The sequence below is a fragment of the Ceratina calcarata genome, unplaced genomic scaffold, assembly GCF_001652005.2.
Source record: "Ceratina calcarata isolate Rehan_Ccalc_2016 unplaced genomic scaffold, ASM165200v1 scaffold294.2, whole genome shotgun sequence".
In the NCBI taxonomy this organism is placed as follows: Eukaryota; Metazoa; Arthropoda; class Insecta; order Hymenoptera; family Apidae; genus Ceratina; species Ceratina calcarata.
The window spans coordinates 97,984-118,541 of record NW_017151812.1 but is presented as its reverse complement, the minus strand read 5'-3'; the positions used below and the strand labels follow the sequence as shown (position 1 = coordinate 118,541).

Below are 20,558 nucleotides of genomic sequence, written 5' to 3'. Positions count from 1 at the left end.
TAGCCTTCGAACGAAAACGAAGGATGCAACTGAATCGAATTCCCGAGAGGGAAGTGGACCAGCCGGAGGGTCGAGGGTAACCGCAGGAGCGGCGGGAAGCTGGAAGGCGCGGGACAGAGAAATATGTCGATATCTGGCTATGACCTAGTTATCCCTGATTCCCGGGAAAATGGCGTCGCGACGCCCAGACAACACGAGTACGTACACACCGATGAATTCGAGGTCCTAAGGTCATGAACCCAGTCCAACTGCAGGCCTAAATCGTTTCAATTATTTCTATACGTTATCAATGAACCGCGGATTTCACGCACTGATAAAAGATTACATATAACAAGGAAAAAAATATCAAAAGCTTGTTGGATATTTCAATAATTAAACGATACAAAAAATTGCTATATAGATTTCTTAAATGTTTTAATTAACACAAAAATCTGCAGTCTAATTATTAGAAATATTTGAATTGGTTTTTATATTTCTGATTTTATACATGGAAATTATTCCACAACGTAGAAAGGAAAAATGAAAAGCAGATGGACTATTCTAAAAAATTGCTATGTAGACTTCTTAAATGTTTTACTTAGTATAAAAATCTGCAGTAATTATGAGAAATGTTTGACTAGATTTACTATGCAATGGGAGCTGAAAATTGGTATTCGCTTTTATTTCCTGCGGTTCATTGTTAGCCTTTGATGCCGGTAACGCAGTTATTATGCAATTTGGATGATTTATAACCGGGCAAGTTTTATGGGACACCGGTAACCTAATTTTCGGCGGGAGTAACCGCGGCGCCGAATCGCAATTCACGACCCTGACCCAGCGTTTTCCACAGCGAAAATGATCTCCCCGGAAACCCGAGCACGTAACGCACCGGTGTTCTCTTTTTTTTCTCCCCCCCGGCTCGATTTATCGCTTTTCGCGTGAACAAAAGATCCTCGCTCCGCGGCAGGACTTTAAAACGAATGCAAATCGTTTCGCGGGTTTTAAATCTCTCTGTGCGGAGCTGTTAAAATCATAAATCCGATGTGAATTTCTCAGCTTCGAGGGACGATTTATTCCAAGTTCGTCGCGGTTCACCCCCGCTTCGTCGCCCGCTTGTTTCGAACCGTAGGAATCCTGCGTTACTGGGTACAGAGATAATGGCAATCTTAAATCAAATTGATTCCAGAAATTCCTCATTTAGAGGAAAAATTACTGCCACCGCTTCCTTCACTATTTACGTCTGGACCGAAGATAGATGAACAATTTCCATCACTATCTGTGCAATAAATTTGCCATAAATTATTTGTAACCATTTCAGACAGTGTGAAAATGTTTTAATTGCACCTTAATCGTGGAACGTCGGTTTGAAACTACAACAATATTCGAATGGTTTGAAGAAATGTGTCTCATTCATGGCTCGGAAAATCCGGCACGGAGGTCAGAGAAAACCCGTGCGACCAGTCGGGGAAAAGCATCGGTCTAAATGCGTGCTGCGACAAGGCTTACATGTGCACGCACAGCGTGTAACTGCTTGGCTAGGGCAGACGGAGTTCTGGTTGGTAACTCGAAAGGCAGGCCAGTTAGACCGGTGGAAAAGGAGGAACGAGGTTGCAGCTAGGAGAGAAGGTTGAGGTCTGAGTTCGAGGCCAGCTTCCTCACTTTCCCACACTCGGCGGCCCGCTGTTACGTGTACTTCGCGTAACGTGCTCGTTGCACTGAAAGGCTCACCTACATTCCTCGGTCTAACGCTGCACCTACACCTGCTGCCCCTGCCTCAGACTCAGTTTCTTCGAACCCGTGTATCGCTCCATATAGCCACGACTTTCCTGGTCTGTTCCCACTTGATTTCAATCATACTTAAAACAAACCATCGACGATCACCTAAGTTCCGTCTCACTTGGGACCTAAAACTTACAATCTGATTCGAAGATTGAAACTAGAAGTGATCGTCTTGATTATTTTTAAGATCTCGAATAAATATAAGAAAAGCTTCCTTTTATTGCTGTTTTAATTACTAATTCATTGTTCCGACTATTAGAAATAAGTCCTCTAAGATGCAAACTTTCAAGGCATTGAAGAATCCTTAACTTTGTACGAAAGTACGGAAAGAGATTTTCCACAATCTTGAAAACTTCGATTCCCTTAAGAAATCCGTTTAAAATTCGAGTTTCTACAGATTTAATACACCGAGCAAAATAGGAAAATTCATGCCATGATATTTAGAGGCTTAAAAGAAATTATTATTAAAAATCATTTGCTAAATTCTCACCCTAAAAGATCTTTTCTATAAAAATTCGCAGTCATCGTTAATAATCGACGACTCTTTAAGTTTTAAGCAAAATGAAGAGTTAGAGAAATTTGATGTTTCTGCTCTTCTCGTAATGAAACCTGATCGTTTTTACGTCGAGCAGGAATAAACGTGGCTGAGACGATTCCGGCATTGTGCGCGGCGCGTGAGAAAACGGCCGCGAACAAACAGCCAGGCTGAACGTGGCGAATTCCAAAGATTCGCGCGATAAGTGTCGTAGCCCCGTGATACCGTAGTACCGCGGAGAGAGAATCGGCCCGACCATTTTCTTGGCAGAGCACAAGCGCGCCGCATTCCGGGCTGCTCGTGTGAAAATCCATCGCTCGCGCGCCTACACCGAACCGTCGTTAAAACTGAGGGCGAAGTTTCTACGACCGATCCGAGGCCCCCGAGAGTTCCTCAAAACGGTTCTCGGGTAAGTTTGAAAAGTTTCTAGACTCGAGCCGGGTAGTCGAACCAACTGTCGGAAAAATAAATTGCCAGTCGAACGGAATTGGGGAATCTCTCGCGTCGAGTCCTGTTCGACGAACGTCAGAAACCGTGTTCGTGCGTCTCGTGGGGAGCAAAAAATGTCCGGGGACAATGTTCCGCTTCAAGGATACCCTTCCCTCGCTNGTATAAAAATCTGCAGTAATTATGAGAAATGTTTGACTAGATTTACTATGCAATGGGAGCTGAAAATTGGTATTCGCTTTTATTTCCTGCGGTTCATTGTTAGCCTTTGATGCCGGTAACGCAGTTATTATGCAATTTGGATGATTTATAACCGGGCAAGTTTTATGGGACACCGGTAACCTAATTTTCGGCGGGAGTAACCGCGGCGCCGAATCGCAATTCACGACCCTGACCCAGCGTTTTCCACAGCGAAAATGATCTCCCCGGAAACCCGAGCACGTAACGCACCGGTGTTCTCTTTTTTTTCTCCCCCCCGGCTCGATTTATCGCTTTTCGCGTGAACAAAAGATCCTCGCTCCGCGGCAGGACTTTAAAACGAATGCAAATCGTTTCGCGGGTTTTAAATCTCTCTGTGCGGAGCTGTTAAAATCATAAATCCGATGTGAATTTCTCAGCTTCGAGGGACGATTTATTCCAAGTTCGTCGCGGTTCACCCCCGCTTCGTCGCCCGCTTGTTTCGAACCGTAGGAATCCTGCGTTACTGGGTACAGAGATAATGGCAATCTTAAATCAAATTGATTCCAGAAATTCCTCATTTAGAGGAAAAATTACTGCCACCGCTTCCTTCACTATTTACGTCTGGACCGAAGATAGATGAACAATTTCCATCACTATCTGTGCAATAAATTTGCCATAAATTATTTGTAACCATTTCAGACAGTGTGAAAATGTTTTAATTGCACCTTAATCGTGGAACGTCGGTTTGAAACTACAACAATATTCGAATGGTTTGAAGAAATGTGTCTCATTCATGGCTCGGAAAATCCGGCACGGAGGTCAGAGAAAACCCGTGCGACCAGTCGGGGAAAAGCATCGGTCTAAATGCGTGCTGCGACAAGGCTTACATGTGCACGCACAGCGTGTAACTGCTTGGCTAGGGCAGACGGAGTTCTGGTTGGTAACTCGAAAGGCAGGCCAGTTAGACCGGTGGAAAAGGAGGAACGAGGTTGCAGCTAGGAGAGAAGGTTGAGGTCTGAGTTCGAGGCCAGCTTCCTCACTTTCCCACACTCGGCGGCCCGCTGTTACGTGTACTTCGCGTAACGTGCTCGTTGCACTGAAAGGCTCACCTACATTCCTCGGTCTAACGCTGCACCTACACCTGCTGCCCCTGCCTCAGACTCAGTTTCTTCGAACCCGTGTATCGCTCCATATAGCCACGACTTTCCTGGTCTGTTCCCACTTGATTTCAATCATACTTAAAACAAACCATCGACGATCACCTAAGTTCCGTCTCACTTGGGACCTAAAACTTACAATCTGATTCGAAGATTGAAACTAGAAGTGATCGTCTTGATTATTTTTAAGATCTCGAATAAATATAAGAAAAGCTTCCTTTTATTGCTGTTTTAATTACTAATTCATTGTTCCGACTATTAGAAATAAGTCCTCTAAGATGCAAACTTTCAAGGCATTGAAGAATCCTTAACTTTGTACGAAAGTACGGAAAGAGATTTTCCACAATCTTGAAAACTTCGATTCCCTTAAGAAATCCGTTTAAAATTCGAGTTTCTACAGATTTAATACACCGAGCAAAATAGGAAAATTCATGCCATGATATTTAGAGGCTTAAAAGAAATTATTATTAAAACTCATTTGCTAAATTCTCACCCTAAAAGATCTTTTCTATAAAAATTCGCAGTCATCGTTAATAATCGACGACTCTTTAAGTTTTAAGCAAAATGAAGAGTTAGAGAAATTTGATGTTTCTGCTCTTCTCGTAATGAAACCTGATCGTTTTTACGTCGAGCAGGAATAAACGTGGCTGAGACGATTCCGGCATTGTGCGCGGCGCGTGAGAAAACGGCCGCGAACAAACAGCCAGGCTGAACGTGGCGAATTCCAAAGATTCGCGCGATAAGTGTCGTAGCCCCGTGATACCGTAGTACCGCGGAGAGAGAATCGGCCCGACCATTTTCTTGGCAGAGCACAAGCGCGCCGCATTCCGGGCTGCTCGTGTGAAAATCCATCGCTCGCGCGCCTACACCGAACCGTCGTTAAAACTGAGGGCGAAGTTTCTACGACCGATCCGAGGCCCCCGAGAGTTCCTCAAAACGGTTCTCGGGTAAGTTTGAAAAGTTTCTAGACTCGAGCCGGGTAGTCGAACCAACTGTCGGAAAAATAAATTGCCAGTCGAACGGAATTGGGGAATCTCTCGCGTCGAGTCCTGTTCGACGAACGTCAGAAACCGTGTTCGTGCGTCTCGTGGGGAGCAAAAAATGTCCGGGGACAATGTTCCGCTTCAAGGATACCCTTCCCTCGCTGACGCCCCCCCCCCCTCGCCTCCCGCCGCCCGGGCGAGCGACGCAAGGAGAAAAACAGAGAGGAATAACGACCGAGCGGACAGAACTTTTTTTTTCTCCACCGTCCGTTCGCTTCTTTCGCGATTATTCAATGTCAACTGGTTTCTGATTGCGATCATTAATTTTCGCACGGAATGAATTCGGTTTTTCCGGCTGGCAGAGAACGCCGGAGGAAGCCGCCGTGACGATCACGCTAATTCCTCGCTTCCCACTCGTGTCCGCGATGTAATTGTAAGGGAACCGGTGTGCGCTCGCCGTGAGTCAAAGAAAAACGCAATTAGCCTCCTGCTCCTGCACCGCGACCAGCAGCAGCAGCAGCAGCACGGCTGGTCGTTGTTTGCTGTTACGCTAGGTTCGCGCGACACGAGACACGGGACTACCGTGCGCGGCGCGGGTTCCGTGAGAATAGGCCTCGGCGTCTGCTCGTAAAACGTTTTCCTTTCACGATTCCACATGTTCGTCCGCTACCAGCCAACGTTCCAAACTAGTATTTCAAGTTTGTACATACAATTATTGACGAATCCTGACGGAGAACGTCACGGTTCGGATCGCGTAGCGTTGAAAAGGGAAGAGGAAGTGTTCAAGGACCGACTAAAGGACTCCCGTGTCATAGCGAGTTATTTACGGCCTGCCCGGTGGACAGGATCTGGACCGATTTCGTAACACGATTCTGTCACGCTTTCGTAACGATCCTACCATTTCGTAATCGAGCTCATTGTCGAAACTGTGGGTCCTTCGTTACCCCCTCGTATCCGTTTCTTCGCCTGGTTACACTCTTACCAAACGATACTTATTTTCATCGATTCAGCTGTTCAACTTATAGACTACAGTCGCTTATGAACGGTAGAAATAGATATGGAACAATAATTATGTTGACCGGAATTGATTGGTTACAATATTTTTATAGATCACACTTGGCTGCGTGTTTATTTACGCTATAAACCTACGCAGTAGTAGAGTTACTACAAACCTGGACTAAAAACTGGCTGCCGGTTTAATATATTTATGAACCGAGTACTTTTATGCATAGTATATTATGCAATTTGCATGTCTATAACGTTTGTTAACCACCGTGATTGCAGGAGAATGGAATTCCTTCATTAGCATACCGATTTATTTGTCATAGAGACATTCCTTTGCCCACGTTTCCTCGTTTCACTATTTTCCCTTAGTATCACAAACATCACTCCTGTTCCATTGTCATTATTCTCAGGGGAATATCAGAGACCAGATTCTCTGTGTCTGATATAGGAATTGTATCGGTTCGCTAAAAATCCGGGGATTTAATCAGAGGTTCCGTTCTCTGGAGGAATGAAACTTGGCGTTAACATAGTTTCCGAGTGTTACACCGGTCGAGAGGAAAAGTACGCCTTTTACGGACGTTCAGACAATGCGTCGATCGTTTCTTGTTCCGAGCGAACATTTCCTTTCGCCAATTTTCACCGCAGGAAAAAGTGAAACCGTTTTAAGATTATACGTATTGAGACAGCTGTCCCTCTTTCAGAACTTATTGAGAAAGTGTGCTAAATATTACTAAATAGTTTCTTTGCAAGCATGACTGCTGAATAAATAAAATTAAAATATCCTACGAATTCTTATTCCTATTATTTCCAGTAACAATGACTATAATCAAACATTGCATATTTAATGAAGATATACATTTAACTGCAGGTTGACTAATACCAGAGATTCTTTGTAAATTTCGTCTAAAAATTGATTCCCTGTTTGAAGGCTGACATCGCAAAACCCGCGAGGCGGACCAAAGCTTATAAAAACTGGTCAAGCGAGTGCGCCAAGTAAACGCCATTCCTTCCTAGCCGATCCCGTGTCCTCGTAAACCGAGGACGCCTCTTCCCGTTCCTAATCATCTAACGTTTCACCCAACACACCTTTTTAGTACTAATGGCAATCGAAATCGAATCTCGTATCCTCGATCTTTGCACGATCCAGAAAATGGACTGTACCATAGTCTAACGAGAATGCATCGTCCGATGGATACGTGCATCTGAATCGAGATTTCTGATCGCAATGAATAATTTATAAATTCAACAGCTTGTAATGAATGATTCATAAAAATGCAATTGAAATCATTTACAACGCAGCGTTTAGTCGGATATCGTTCCAATTCGACGCTGATCAAAATATTGCGTCACGGGGCACGTGCATTTGCATAGGTTAAGAAATTTCGCAGAGACAACGTGACTGGATCGGAGTCGACGATCCCGCGCGCTTATAGCTGCGCATTGATTAGGTGAATTCACTTACCCAATTTTCTGCTCAAGTATCGTTCTCTGCAGCTTGATAAACGCTCGCCACTTTTTTGCACACCTCACAATTTTTCGCGGAGCTCTCGAACTCACTCGGCCGCCAAGACGAACGGTGTTGCCATCTGCTCGCGAAATTTCGCGGAGTCGACGCTTCGTCTTCGCTGGCAGATGGCAGCACCTCGCGGGTTTATTACCCTCGAGTTTTTAAAATCATTTAATGAAGTTTAGAAATTCCTCTTCAGAATAGAATCATGTACACTAATCTCAAATAAAATGTCTTTAAAAGAAACACAGCCGTTCTTTCTGTATCATTCCTTTACCCCAAAATCCACTCTTAAATGTGATAGCAATTATTGAACGAATAAAATCGTATAATTTGAATCGATACCTCGAATAAATCGTCTTTAAAGGAAGAAAATATCCTAAAATCTATTTTTAGGAGGAATAAGATCGAATACGATAATTCTATTACACAACTTTAGAACAAAAGACTTGAAACGTCTAAAGAGAACAATTATTATATTAAATTTTGTTAGACATGAAAGACTGACGAGAAGGAGTTTGTTTGCACCGAAAACAGTAGAGACAAAAATATGATAACCCTCGATCGAAGGCAATCGTTTCATTTACGACCGTCGCCGTCAATAAACAGCAGAAATTGGCCTCGGTATCTCCGACGAAATATCTATTCTCGTCATGGAACAGAAGACCGTCGCCCCCTTCCTCTTCCCTCGAACTTTTACGATTCCTTTCATAAATTTTTTTCCCGCTCTTCGTGGCAAAAAATAACTTTCCCTGACTCGTTTGAAATCAACGACAAATTCTATGCTTTCGATTGAAGATATTCAAACTCGGGAATCACGCGATTGGGACCACGTGGCCGAGAGAAATTCGCGAAAATTGCAAGCTGGATGGCAGGCGTGATCGGTTACCTGGCCGAGTCGTGGGTACGGGGGTGCCCTTATCTGACCGTGATAACGCGGAATTGCGATAAGCCCAGGTAAAGTACGTCCTGGCGCCCGCACCTCGCAACCGGACCGATACCGTGCGACCTAAATTCACAGGCCTCGCTTTGGTCATCGACTTCGACTATTTTCCTCCACCTGTTTTCGCTGTTACCAATAGCTTCCACTCGACGCTCTCTATAATTCAATAAAATACACGATGAATTTATCGAGCATTAATAAATACTTTAAACAATCCAAATTTGGTCTTCGATTTTTTATAGCAATCTCAATTAATTTAAAACGGTTTTAATTAGATCTTGAAATGTAAAATGGTATTCGTTGAGATGTGAAAATATCGGAGACTTTTTATGTAGGAATTCCGACTTGGGAACGAATCTAAATATAAGAAAATAGGTACGGCCTTCCGGTAATGATACGAAACGAGCGGCTCGCAACAGGAACTCGGTCTATCGCCGCCTCCGAACTACAGCTCGCTTCCGGAAGCAGCTAACCTCGCGTGTTGCCGCCTAACAACTGCGAAATGGGCCAATCCTTTTCTAGCCAAGTTCCAGGGGGTGACTCCCTATAAATCACGGTTTACGACGAGCGATCCAGCGAAATACTGGCGTATCTTCGCCGGGTTCCAGAAACGGCTGGCACGAGCAAATCTTCTGCAAATGAAACTTTCCAAGCAAACAAAATTATTCGTGCATCGCCGATAAATCTTCGTAAATATCATCGTGAGGTTTCGGTATTCTAGCCGAGACGTTTATCGGTCAGAGGAGATAAGGAAAAATTCCAGCGGGAAACGCGTGAGTCACCGTGAAAATTCGAGGCTCCGCTCGCGATTTCGATTGGCCACCGACCGATGTGGGTCAGGCATGGCCCGCACAGATGATACGCCGATAGCGGCCCTGATAAAGCGAAGCGACTGACTGATTACGCACCGACGACCTACATCAACCACGCACGTTGTTCGCACAACGACCATTTCGTAAAAATCGAAAGAAAAAAAAAAAACGAAATACAACACCGATCGTCGTGTGTATGCGAGATCTATAATGACCGAACGTATCGATTCGATCGAAACGAAGAAAGAAACGAAGAGGAGTGCGATTCGAAAGTTACGTAAGAGAAAGAGAGCCGCGTGATAAAAATACACGGTGGAAAGGTGCAGCAGGGGTGCGAGGAGGTGAAAGCGGCGGGTGTTTGCCGCGGCGCAGAGAGAGGAGTCGCCTCCTCCGTCTGTCTCGCTGATAAGCGGCTGATAAGCGAACCGTTGGTAAATATAGAACACGTCCCGATGCTCTCTCCTCGGTCACGTTGCGCATCGACGCGATCATGTCTGCCCTGGCAACGCGCGTATGTACGCGTCAGCGAAACGTGGAACCGATGAAATTGCATAGATACACTCTTTTTTCTTTTAAGAAAACAGTCTCGCGTTCAACGTTTCTTTAATGAATATTTATAGCTGTTTTATGTATCGGAGGAAACGAGATAACGTGGCCAGAATATATGTCAAATGCAACAGAGGCTGGAGCGGCGTGTATACACATGGTTAATGTTATATACTATGTAAATTCACGTTTTAGGAAACAGTATAAAAANTATACTGATTTTTATCTGTATACTACTTTTTAATTGTATAGTTAGTGAGTAGAAGTTGTAACGTGAAGAGAAAATGGGACGTTTACTTTAAGATGCAACACCTTTGGCGCGATACAACAATTCTCTACACATTAGCCTACTAGTGTACATTAAATTTGCATAGGTCCCCGACTGGTAGATCCCCACCAGACAGCTTTCGCGAACTGCCGCCTCCAGAGTGACTTCCGGCTCTCTAAACCGGAGGCGGCTACCGACCGGAAGGTCGCCGGAAGTCCGATCGAAGGACACGACTCAAAAGCCTGAAAACTACATTGGAAGATCACGAATAATACAAAGAGACGAACGAGTGGATTCTTGCAAATTATATTCGACTTAAAACTCCATCACGAGTTCTGGCGAGCGAGGCCGTCGGTAAAAACCGCGGGGGAGGGAGTTGTACGAGGCCTAGGCAAGGAGGAGGAGGAGGAGGCAGGATCGTAAAGAGAGAAGTAAACAGCGCGAAATAACCGGATACCAGAGGGGCAGGCCTTCCCGCGCAAAAACAGCTCTCGTGTACACACCGACGGTAAAAATTAAATGGGAGCCACGGAGTGTGCGTGTCTCTGGTGCGCGCGAGTCGGAATAATAATTATATGGGCCAGTGCAGCCGGTGCGTGGGAGGAACCGTGGCAGTCCGACATATTGTCATTAACCTCGTCCCATCAGCGGCGTTTCGCGCGCGCGCGTATACAGACACGGGACTGAGCTCTGTACGAGACAAAACCAGAGAGAGAAAGAGAAAGAGAAAGAGAGAGAGAGAATCCCGCGAGCATTTACGTAACTGTCGCACTTAATCTCCCGTATGAATCGATATCACGCGACGATTCCTGCGTGCCCGGCTGTGTCAGGTATCGATGCGTGAAGGCTTCGCATCTCATCACGAAACGCGTCGTCCTAGCTTCACATCAAAAGCCTCTCAATTCTCGTTAAATAATATTAAACAGACGAGAAACGAACACGTCGAAACTCAACGGAGGAACGAAACGCTTAATCCCGAATTTTCCTGATTCCAAAGAAATTTCTATAAAAAATTGTCAATGCAAATTATGAAAGAACAGTCGGACGAGCTCGTAGCTTGGAAATAACGCGCAGTATACGTACGCTACTCCGGGTAGTATTAACCTCGTGCGTCGCCAGTGTGTACGCACGCTAGAAACGCGTCACGCACACCAGCTTGACGCCGCGTAGCACACACGTGGTGCTCATTTTCCAGCACGTGTGGGTGCGTGCGTCGCTCACGCGAACCAGCCGCACACGCACACGTTCGTGCATCGCCACTCAAGGCCGTATCTGCATCCTGCTGTACGTTCGCACACAACGAGGCACCACCCGCTATTAGTCGGTGGAAAATCGACGCGGGTTCTCAGACCGGGGCCGTGGAAAAAGGGAAACGCGGATCATCATGTGCGCAACGTTCTTTCAGCCAGACGAATTATTACGGAGACGATTTTTCCACCGTGCCTCGCCGTTTATTCCAATTTATTTCGATTCCTAAAAAAAAAAACGTATTTGAAATTTTGCGAGAGACTTTTTATCTACTGTCGCTGGCTATGCGGGTTGAATCGGGCAACGTCCATATCGTGGCAGAAACCGCTTGGAGACCGTTCGATAATGGGCTTCGTTTCGTAATCAATGTCACAGCCCACATAAGCGCGACTAAATGGAACGTACTGTTCCGGGAAATTAGTATGAGACTCGTTCACCTGCAGCAACCTGTTTGCACGTATAACGCTTCCTATCGAACGACCGAGACGCGTCGTTTACAGATCAAAATTAAAAGTCCTTTTCATAACGATAAAAAATAGTAATTGTTGAAACAGTGGAAAAAAGAAACGAACAGTATAAGTGGAAAGTCGAGTTGCACCGATAGCGAGCGATTGTCGGGACATAATTTATCAATGTAACGAGCTGGCGTGCGGCTAATCGACAAAGAACGAAAGCAAAAGGATGAATCAGCGAGGCGAACATCTCGCGGTACACGGAGGGAAAAAAAATTCAAACGTTCCTCGCGAAGAAAAGTTATTACGCCGATGAGGGATCGATGATTCGGCCGAATAAAAAAAAGGGCCGCGTACACCCCCGGGAAACGGCGTTGGAAAAGTTGCACCCTTGCCAATTAGCACACGTCGCTGGGCAGAGGAACGTTCAACTCTATTTTTAAATCGCTTCCTCGTCGATCAGCTGGTCTGAGAACTCAGAATTTTTGCAAATTCCTCGCGCTATTTTAGTACCTCAACAATTCTAAACGCGTTCTAAATAAAACATCGCTCACGCGAACCAGCCGCACACGCACACGTTCGTGCATCGCCACTCAAGGCCGTATCTGCATCCTGCTGTACGTTCGCACACAACGAGGCACCACCCGCTATTAGTCGGTGGAAAATCGACGCGGGTTCTCAGACCGGGGCCGTGGAAAAAGGGAAACGCGGATCATCATGTGCGCAACGTTCTTTCAGCCAGACGAATTATTACGGAGACGATTTTTCCACCGTGCCTCGCCGTTTATTCCAATTTATTTCGATTCCTAAAAAAAAAAACGTATTTGAAATTTTGCGAGAGACTTTTTATCTACTGTCGCTGGCTATGCGGGTTGAATCGGGCAACGTCCATATCGTGGCAGAAACCGCTTGGAGACCGTTCGATAATGGGCTTCGTTTCGTAATCAATGTCACAGCCCACATAAGCGCGACTAAATGGAACGTACTGTTCCGGGAAATTAGTATGAGACTCGTTCACCTGCAGCAACCTGTTTGCACGTATAACGCTTCCTATCGAACGACCGAGACGCGTCGTTTACAGATCAAAATTAAAAGTCCTTTTCATAACGATAAAAAATAGTAATTGTTGAAACAGTGGAAAAAAGAAACGAACAGTATAAGTGGAAAGTCGAGTTGCACCGATAGCGAGCGATTGTCGGGACATAATTTATCAATGTAACGAGCTGGCGTGCGGCTAATCGACAAAGAACGAAAGCAAAAGGATGAATCAGCGAGGCGAACATCTCGCGGTACACGGAGGGAAAAAAAATTCAAACGTTCCTCGCGAAGAAAAGTTATTACGCCGATGAGGGATCGATGATTCGGCCGAATAAAAAAAAGGGCCGCGTACACCCCCGGGAAACGGCGTTGGAAAAGTTGCACCCTTGCCAATTAGCACACGTCGCTGGGCAGAGGAACGTTCAACTCTATTTTTAAATCGCTTCCTCGTCGATCAGCTGGTCTGAGAACTCAGAATTTTTGCAAATTCCTCGCGCTATTTTAGTACCTCAACAATTCTAAACGCGTTCTAAATAAAACAATCATAAAGCTTTGTCTTATTTATATTTAACGGCCTTTATATATATATATTTAAGGAGGAACACTTGAGAAAAATATTTATCAGATATTGGAAACGTGCTCATTAACGTTAAATACTATATTCCCTGGCTTTGTACTCGGTACCATTTATCTGGCGAACGGTTTCATTTGTTCGCGAGAATAAGGAGGGTAAGGCTCGGCCTTATTAAGGCCTCGTTTGGCGCACGAAAATTTTCTCCACGCGGAGACCACGGTTGAATCACTCCCTGACAAACCCCGCCTCGCATTCATCTTTGTCCCCTTTTGTTCTCTTGCTTAAAAAAAAAAAAAAAAGCTTTTAAGAAATTCTGGACAGATAGCAGGCCAGCAATTAGCCCCTCCGCGAACGAGTAATCGATTTTCCATGAACAGAGAACGCCCGGCCGTTTTCACCGAATTAAAACTGCACGAATTTTTCTCGCTAACCCAATTTGCGTTTTACGTCTCGGGGAACGTAATAAGTCCTCGATAAGGGCTGCCGACGTTAAGAGTAGACTAACGGCCGGGTTATCGTCGGCGCCCATCGTTGCTGCGTATCGCGATCGTCGTTAAATGCGGTGGCTTCGACTTGTTCGCGTGCAGGGACGCGAGCGCACGCGAGAGAACGGTGCAGTATGGCAGTAGTGCAAGCAATCACTCGGATTGACGGAAGTGGACACGGGAGACGCGGCGGGGCGACGCGACGGACGGACGGGGGGGGAAAAACGGAGAGAGCCCGCGTGAGAGGAGAACGCGGCCGGTGACGTCACATCCGGCTGCTCGCCGTCGACGTTTCACTCTCTTTTTCTCGCAGTCCGCCGACAGAAAGAAACGCGAAACGCGTGCACTGAATTCCTCGTGTCTCCTATGCTCTCTCGCGGATGCCTCAGCGGCATTCGGATCCGCGTACCTTCTTCTATTATCGCGGAATCACGCGTCATCAATTCGAAAAATTCTAGCCGTGATCAGGCTTGTTAAATTATATTTATCGAATCGCCATGAGTAACTATAGTTGTATCAATGTTTGTGTGAAATATCCAAAAATTCGTGACATGATCAAGTCACGAGAGAGTAGTGTGATTTCGATTAGAACTTCAGTTCTAATGTACTCGTTGTACGAGTTAGTTAGTTAGTTAATGTAGAAATAATACATCATACTTAATGATGAAAACTGGTAAACCCCTCTAATTCACGACAGACTAATAAAATAATAGTCGGATCCAAAACAAGAATTCAGTTTATAACGGATTGCAGCTCACCTATTTTACTGTTGGGACTGTAAGGATCGTAGCTGCTGGTGCTCATGGGGCTGGCGTATCCGTTGTTGCTGCCGGGCTGCTGCTGATGGGCGAGGGGGCTGGAGTGCGCCAACGGGGGCTGCTGCTGCTGGGAGTCCGTCAGCTGTTGGGCATTGGCGAACACCACGTGCTGCGCCTGTAGGGTGGCGGACGGCGAGCCGGGGCTGTTCGTCGACAGCCAGTCGTCCGGCCGACCGGTTTTACTGCCGGTTATACCGGCGAAGAGGCCCGCGGTTGCACCGGCTATCGGCCCGGTGACCGACCCGGGCGTCGCCGACGTGCCCGCGAGTAGTTCGGGCGTCTCGGCCTTGACCAGCGTCAAGGACGCCGCGCCGGACACTATCGCGCCCACCCCGGCGCCCGGTACCCCGTTAGTCGTGTCCATGCTGGAGTCGCTGGTGTCCATGCTGGACGTGGCCGGATCCGCAGCGGCTAACCTGGAAGTGGCTGCCAACACGACACCCCCCGTGCCAACCACTCCCGACGCCTCATCGTAACGCACCGCTACGTTGCCGCTCACTAAGCTGGCCACCGTGACGGCTCCTCTCGCTGCTCGCTCCTTTGTGGTTCACTCGCCGCTTAAAAGTCCCTTCCGCGAGTTCGGGCGAAGCCGGGCTTCCGAAACGGGTCTCCCTGTTAAGCGCGATGGGTGGTAGTCGTCGGCCGGTTGGTTCGTGGTCTGTTCGCGACCCGAAGCAAGTCTTGGAAGGCAGTGGTGTCCGTCGGTCAGGGGCGCCAGGTTCCTCCTGAGCGTCGACCAGTGAGCTTTCGGATGCTCTAGTTTGAGCAAGCTATTCGTTTCTATTGGATATGAACGAGTCTCCTCGAGGGGGTGCTATAATTGCTATTATGCGAGTGCTTATGCTTTGTATTCTATGTATCACGAATGGGTGCTTAGAACTGTTCCGTAGATTCTCGAGGGACTTCCTCTACCGCATCTTGAACTCCGCCCGTAACGGAGGCTCCAAATGCATGCTGGATCGCCCGTTACCGTCTTGAGGTATCTGCAACAAATTATTTCAAACTGGTTAGACGATTCTCACAAAATTCTCCTCGAAATTGTTTACCGCATCAACGAATTACGTGTCTCTTCTCGTTATCTGATAAGATAATCGCAATTACAAGAATTTCAGTAATACCAGTGACTGAGATTAGGGCCACTTGAGGGTTCAGTGTACCCAGAATTTGCATTTCAATCGGCCTCTGCCTACCGCATTATCAATTAACAGTCTCTCGGCTTATCGAGAACGGATCTCGATAAGTTATCAGAAAGGACGCGACCGTTTTCTGTCATGCCACGATCCACCACTGCGGTAGGTAACGCGTTGGATTCAGCAGTAAACAGGCCGATCCTCGTTGCGAATAAAATAAGGAAGACACGTGAGTTATCGAATAAATTTCTTAAATAATCGTTGCCCGCAATTTCCTTTTGCGTGAAGAAATCACGGGTAATGATACGGTCGAACGATCGGATGAAACTGCGAGCTGGATATTCTTGGTCCTCTGATCTAAACTCTCAGTCGGCTGAAATTCACGCGCCAGGGCCAATAAACTTCCACTGCTGCGAGCGACGATTAGTTAAACAATTCCGATCCGATTACAAAGTCGATTCTTTAATACTAATTTTGGTCCGACGAATGCACACGGTGCTCTGTTCTTGACATTAAATTTGATCAAACGGAACGAAGGGGGGAGGAGATGATCGTGTAGAAATTGCATCGAACGATTGAGAGAGAAAACGATTGCGACAGAAGTCGCGCCTGAAGGATGGCTGTTGAACGACGCATTTCTATATCGATGGCGAAGGCTCGTTCGATCGTGGGATGCGTTCGCGGCGAGCAATGCCGAGTGAAAGTGACGGTCACGTGGACCCGTCGTTTTTGCGATTCGCTCACGAAGTAAAATTTGCATTGCCAATAAACGAGAAAGTACCTTCGGTTTCTGATTATTTTATAACAACTCCATTCCCCGAACACTTCCGAGCACCTATCAGACGTCACATTTAATATTCCAAGGGGAACTACGAACTCGTCGACACATCTGCGAGCACACAGTTGAGCCTCGTGAACCCGTTTCACTGGAGCACAGCACAAATTCCGTAAATTCACGCGGACCGCGAAATCCGGTTTCGATTCGCGGCAACTACATCGTCGAGACGGATTGTAAAACGTGCCCGGGACTTCCCTGAGAAAATGGGAAGAAACGCTCGCGAATCGACGTGGAACGCGCGATTCGAGGAGACGAGCGACGACGTGACGCAGTTCGCCCAAACGTTCCCCACCGCCGGGGCCCCGTGGGCCTTGAAACGGTGACCAATGGTAGGCCGACGGGGCCCGCGACTTTCTACGCAGCTCCGGCCTACCTGGCCCCAAAAAACGACGACCGAGAATTCCGATTGCGGCGCGCTTCGCCTCCGACCACCTCCAGTCTCGTTCCGTCCGAGACTCTTTTGTTTACCTGTTCATCCCTCCACTTCTCGCGACCCCCCGCCTGGCCCAATAACGGACCTAAACCGTTTCCTGGTGTTCCGTCGGCCCACGGCTCGTCACGTTTTCGGAATTTCATTTAAGGACGTTATGGCAACGAATCTAAATAACGCCACGTGCCACGAATGTCTCAACATTCTCAGTGAGAAAAAAATCAAGGGTGGCAATCAGTGGCGGAGGAAATTTAATTAAACATTTTCATACATCGATTTAAAAAATATTTCAATATTTTATACAAAATTGCCTGTTTCTCATTTATGTTGTAATCGCAAACTCAATTATTCTGAGAGGCAGAGCTTGCTGGATGAAAGGCATCCGCGTTAATGAATCAGAACGTCGTCGCAGTGGAGATTGATTCAATCATCGCGACGAGTCCAAATATTTGGATCAATCCGCCGCCGCAACTTCAATAATTGATTATTCAGGCCGGAACGACGTGCAACGCAAACTTGTTCTGTCGGTGACACATGGTCTGTCTAGCAGCAACCAGCTATTGTCAGAAGTCGGCCGTGCGTGTTCCCAGTGACAGGCCGGTGATTAATAAATCGCTGTTTTCGGCTACACGACCCGGTATCAAACGACACCGGTCTGATCGATAGATCACTACCGTTGGAACTATCTGTCACCGACGCGACGTCAGCACCGCCTCTCCACTGAATCAGAATTCTACCGCCGTTCGTACAAGCGAAATAATTTGTATTTCTCTCCCAGACTGGTTGATTTAATTGAAAATCATTATTAATAACGAAGCGGGAACGAGTTGTTCTTGAAAATCCGGTAGGCAGTTCAATTTCCGATAATTGCGGCTGAAAAGTGGCCGGCCCTTTTTTCTCGACACTCGAGAAAGTCGAGAGAGGAGAAACACACGGCCGCGATATCGAAACACGTCCGGATATTATTACGGATATTGAATTCATGTCGGGGGCTGGACGTGCGCGGCGAATCGCAAATTGAACGCGGGATAGCGCGGCTGCAGGACCGGACAGTCGGGTGGACGCGTCGCGACGACGTTCCGCGACGCGAAATTATATATCAACAGGTAGCGCGTCGACGTTTTTCTCGCATTAACGCCGTCGAATCGAATTTTAACTACGGCTACCAGACTCGATATGTTTCCATTCCAGTTTAGAGTTAACAGCGATATCATACGTAAATGCGGTGTGAAATATTATACTTCACTAGAATTGGACTTGGCGCGTTCGTAGAGCAATCGGACGTACAGCAAATGTAATCGATTTAAATGCACGAATGGTGGACAAGAATTTTTAAATATAAAACATACAATAATTATTGGAGAGAAAAAATAAATTTCAATCTGAATTTTTTTTTAATTCATATCACAACCAATTATTGCATATAGAAATCAGTTCGATTAAAAACAGTTTTCTAAAAAAGAAATATTTATAAATAATCCACCGAGAGAATCTCAAAGATTTATAATCTAAATGAAAGGAGAACATTCTTATTTATGTACACTGGAGTATTTGTATTGAAATCTGAATTCCAATGGAAACTAGAGTGGAACCTGGACGAATCGATAGAACGCCCCTGGCAAATCGTAATCCTGTTTCCCAACCCCTGGACTTGAGGATTCCTCCAGGAATGCAAGAAACACCTCCGCTCTATTTCTGATTCCCTGATTTCACGTGAAACCTATTCCTCTTTTTAAATTCCGTTTTAATTCATGCATACCCGGAGACGTGTAATTCAACTGCGTTTCTTTTTAATTATAAAACTTGTTTAAGTATAAACGAGGCGAGTAGAATTATGTTTAAACGAAATTACTTTTTCCACGTGAATATTATTTTAATTAGAAAACTCGTTTTAAAATTCCAAGGGAAAAAATGAAATGATAAGTAGATTGAGACGTTCATGGTCAGACCCACGAGTTGGAATATGAACAGAATAAAGTGTGACGGGTTAATACGAATGGGTGACGAGGAAATGGAGACGAAATAAGATTAGAGACGCAAACAGGACATCTAGGTCAATGCCTAGGCTGGCCTAGCTGTAGGACGCGAATCCCGGCTGCGACCTCCCAGCAATGAATCTCACCCCGAGGTAGCACGAGGGTTGCAGGACGTAGCATCCGATCCTATCACCGAATCAGGACGTCGTTTCGATATGCCACAGATAAGAGATTTTCCAAAAATTTTTCCACGTTCCGTCGCGACCGAAGGAAAAACGACGCAGCCGATCCCGGGAGGAGGGGCTGCAGGACTCACTGCAGGGACATGACGAGGATGGAGAAAGCCGAGAGGACATCTAGGTCAATGCCTGTCCTCGCTCCAGGGTTCGCATCCCGGCTACGACCTCCGATCAACACCATCCACCCACCCGACCCTCTGCCGTAGAGACACCCACGCCTCTCCCCATCCCTGGTACATCCATGAAAGACGTCACGGTCGGGCCACGAAAGACCCGACGCCTTCTATCCGTCAGCAGGATTGATGTTCGCGGGTCGTAGACTTCGGATCGACGAATGGAAATTAATTGGACGTCTAGCTCACGAATCATCCCCCTTTTTCCCTCCCCGGCGACGACTTTCACCCCACCCGGTATACAAGTCTGGCCAGGTCTCTCTTCCTCTCGGTGGGTCGCGGTCTCGCTCTCTCCTGGTAACTAGGCCATCAGATCGATCCTACAGCAGGCACACCGACACCGCTCGCTGCAAGCGCCGCGCCAGCCAGCCAGCCAGAGCCAGTCGTCTCAAGTTTCTCCGGCTTGGCTTGGTCTGGGTTAGGTCTGGGTTAGATCCTCTCTTCGAGGCCACTCCAGACTTCGGATTCTGGCCGCAGAGGGCCCACCGTCACGCTGTCGCACGATGCTACGCGTTCCATCAATCGCGTCCACGATAAATCCCTTCTAACTTCGAGAGTTTCACTTGAAATAAAAAAAAAAAAAAAATACTGCAGTTCTAATGACGACGTGGGACGGTACTCCGGGACACCGTGTCACCTGGTAATGGGACACAGTTGTCTTTAGAAATTATTTCCTCTGATTACTACGTGTCAGGACGTCTTCATTAATCCTAACTAGTATTTAGTGTAATGACGCTGCCAGCTACGTCCAGAGACTAATCAAGCGAAATGACTATACCATTTGCTTCGACTACCCTAACACTGATTACGATGTAACTGCCCCTTCAAAAAACCACCGAAACGCTAATAATCTGCTAATACTCTTGACTCGAGTCTTTAAAAATCAAACAGGAATATCTGCACACTTAAGGTTGCATGAGACGTAAGATCTCTGCTATAAGTTTAAGACATGTAATAAAAAGCTGTGTCAATTATTTGAAGCAAGGAGGTTTATAAAATTGTTCGACCTGTTTTTC

The 20,558-nt window shown here is 46.4% G+C and overlaps 1 protein-coding gene across 4 annotated transcripts in view; it reads right to left on the bottom strand.

The window, feature by feature from the left end:
* Positions 1–20,558, bottom strand: part of Ecr (ecdysone receptor) — a 91,839-nt gene that overhangs the window by 37,070 nt on the left and 34,211 nt on the right. For 3 of the 4 annotated variants that reach the window (XM_018022782.2, XM_018022783.2, XM_018022784.2), the window contains exon 2: positions 14,697–15,739. In XM_018022782.2, coding sequence (XP_017878271.1) covers positions 14,697–15,141 — 445 coding nt within the window. In that variant the 5' untranslated portion in view covers positions 15,142–15,739. Of the gene's footprint in view, positions 1–14,696; positions 15,740–20,558 lie in introns of those variants that run through there. The other variant, XM_018022786.2, reaches the window with a different exon arrangement.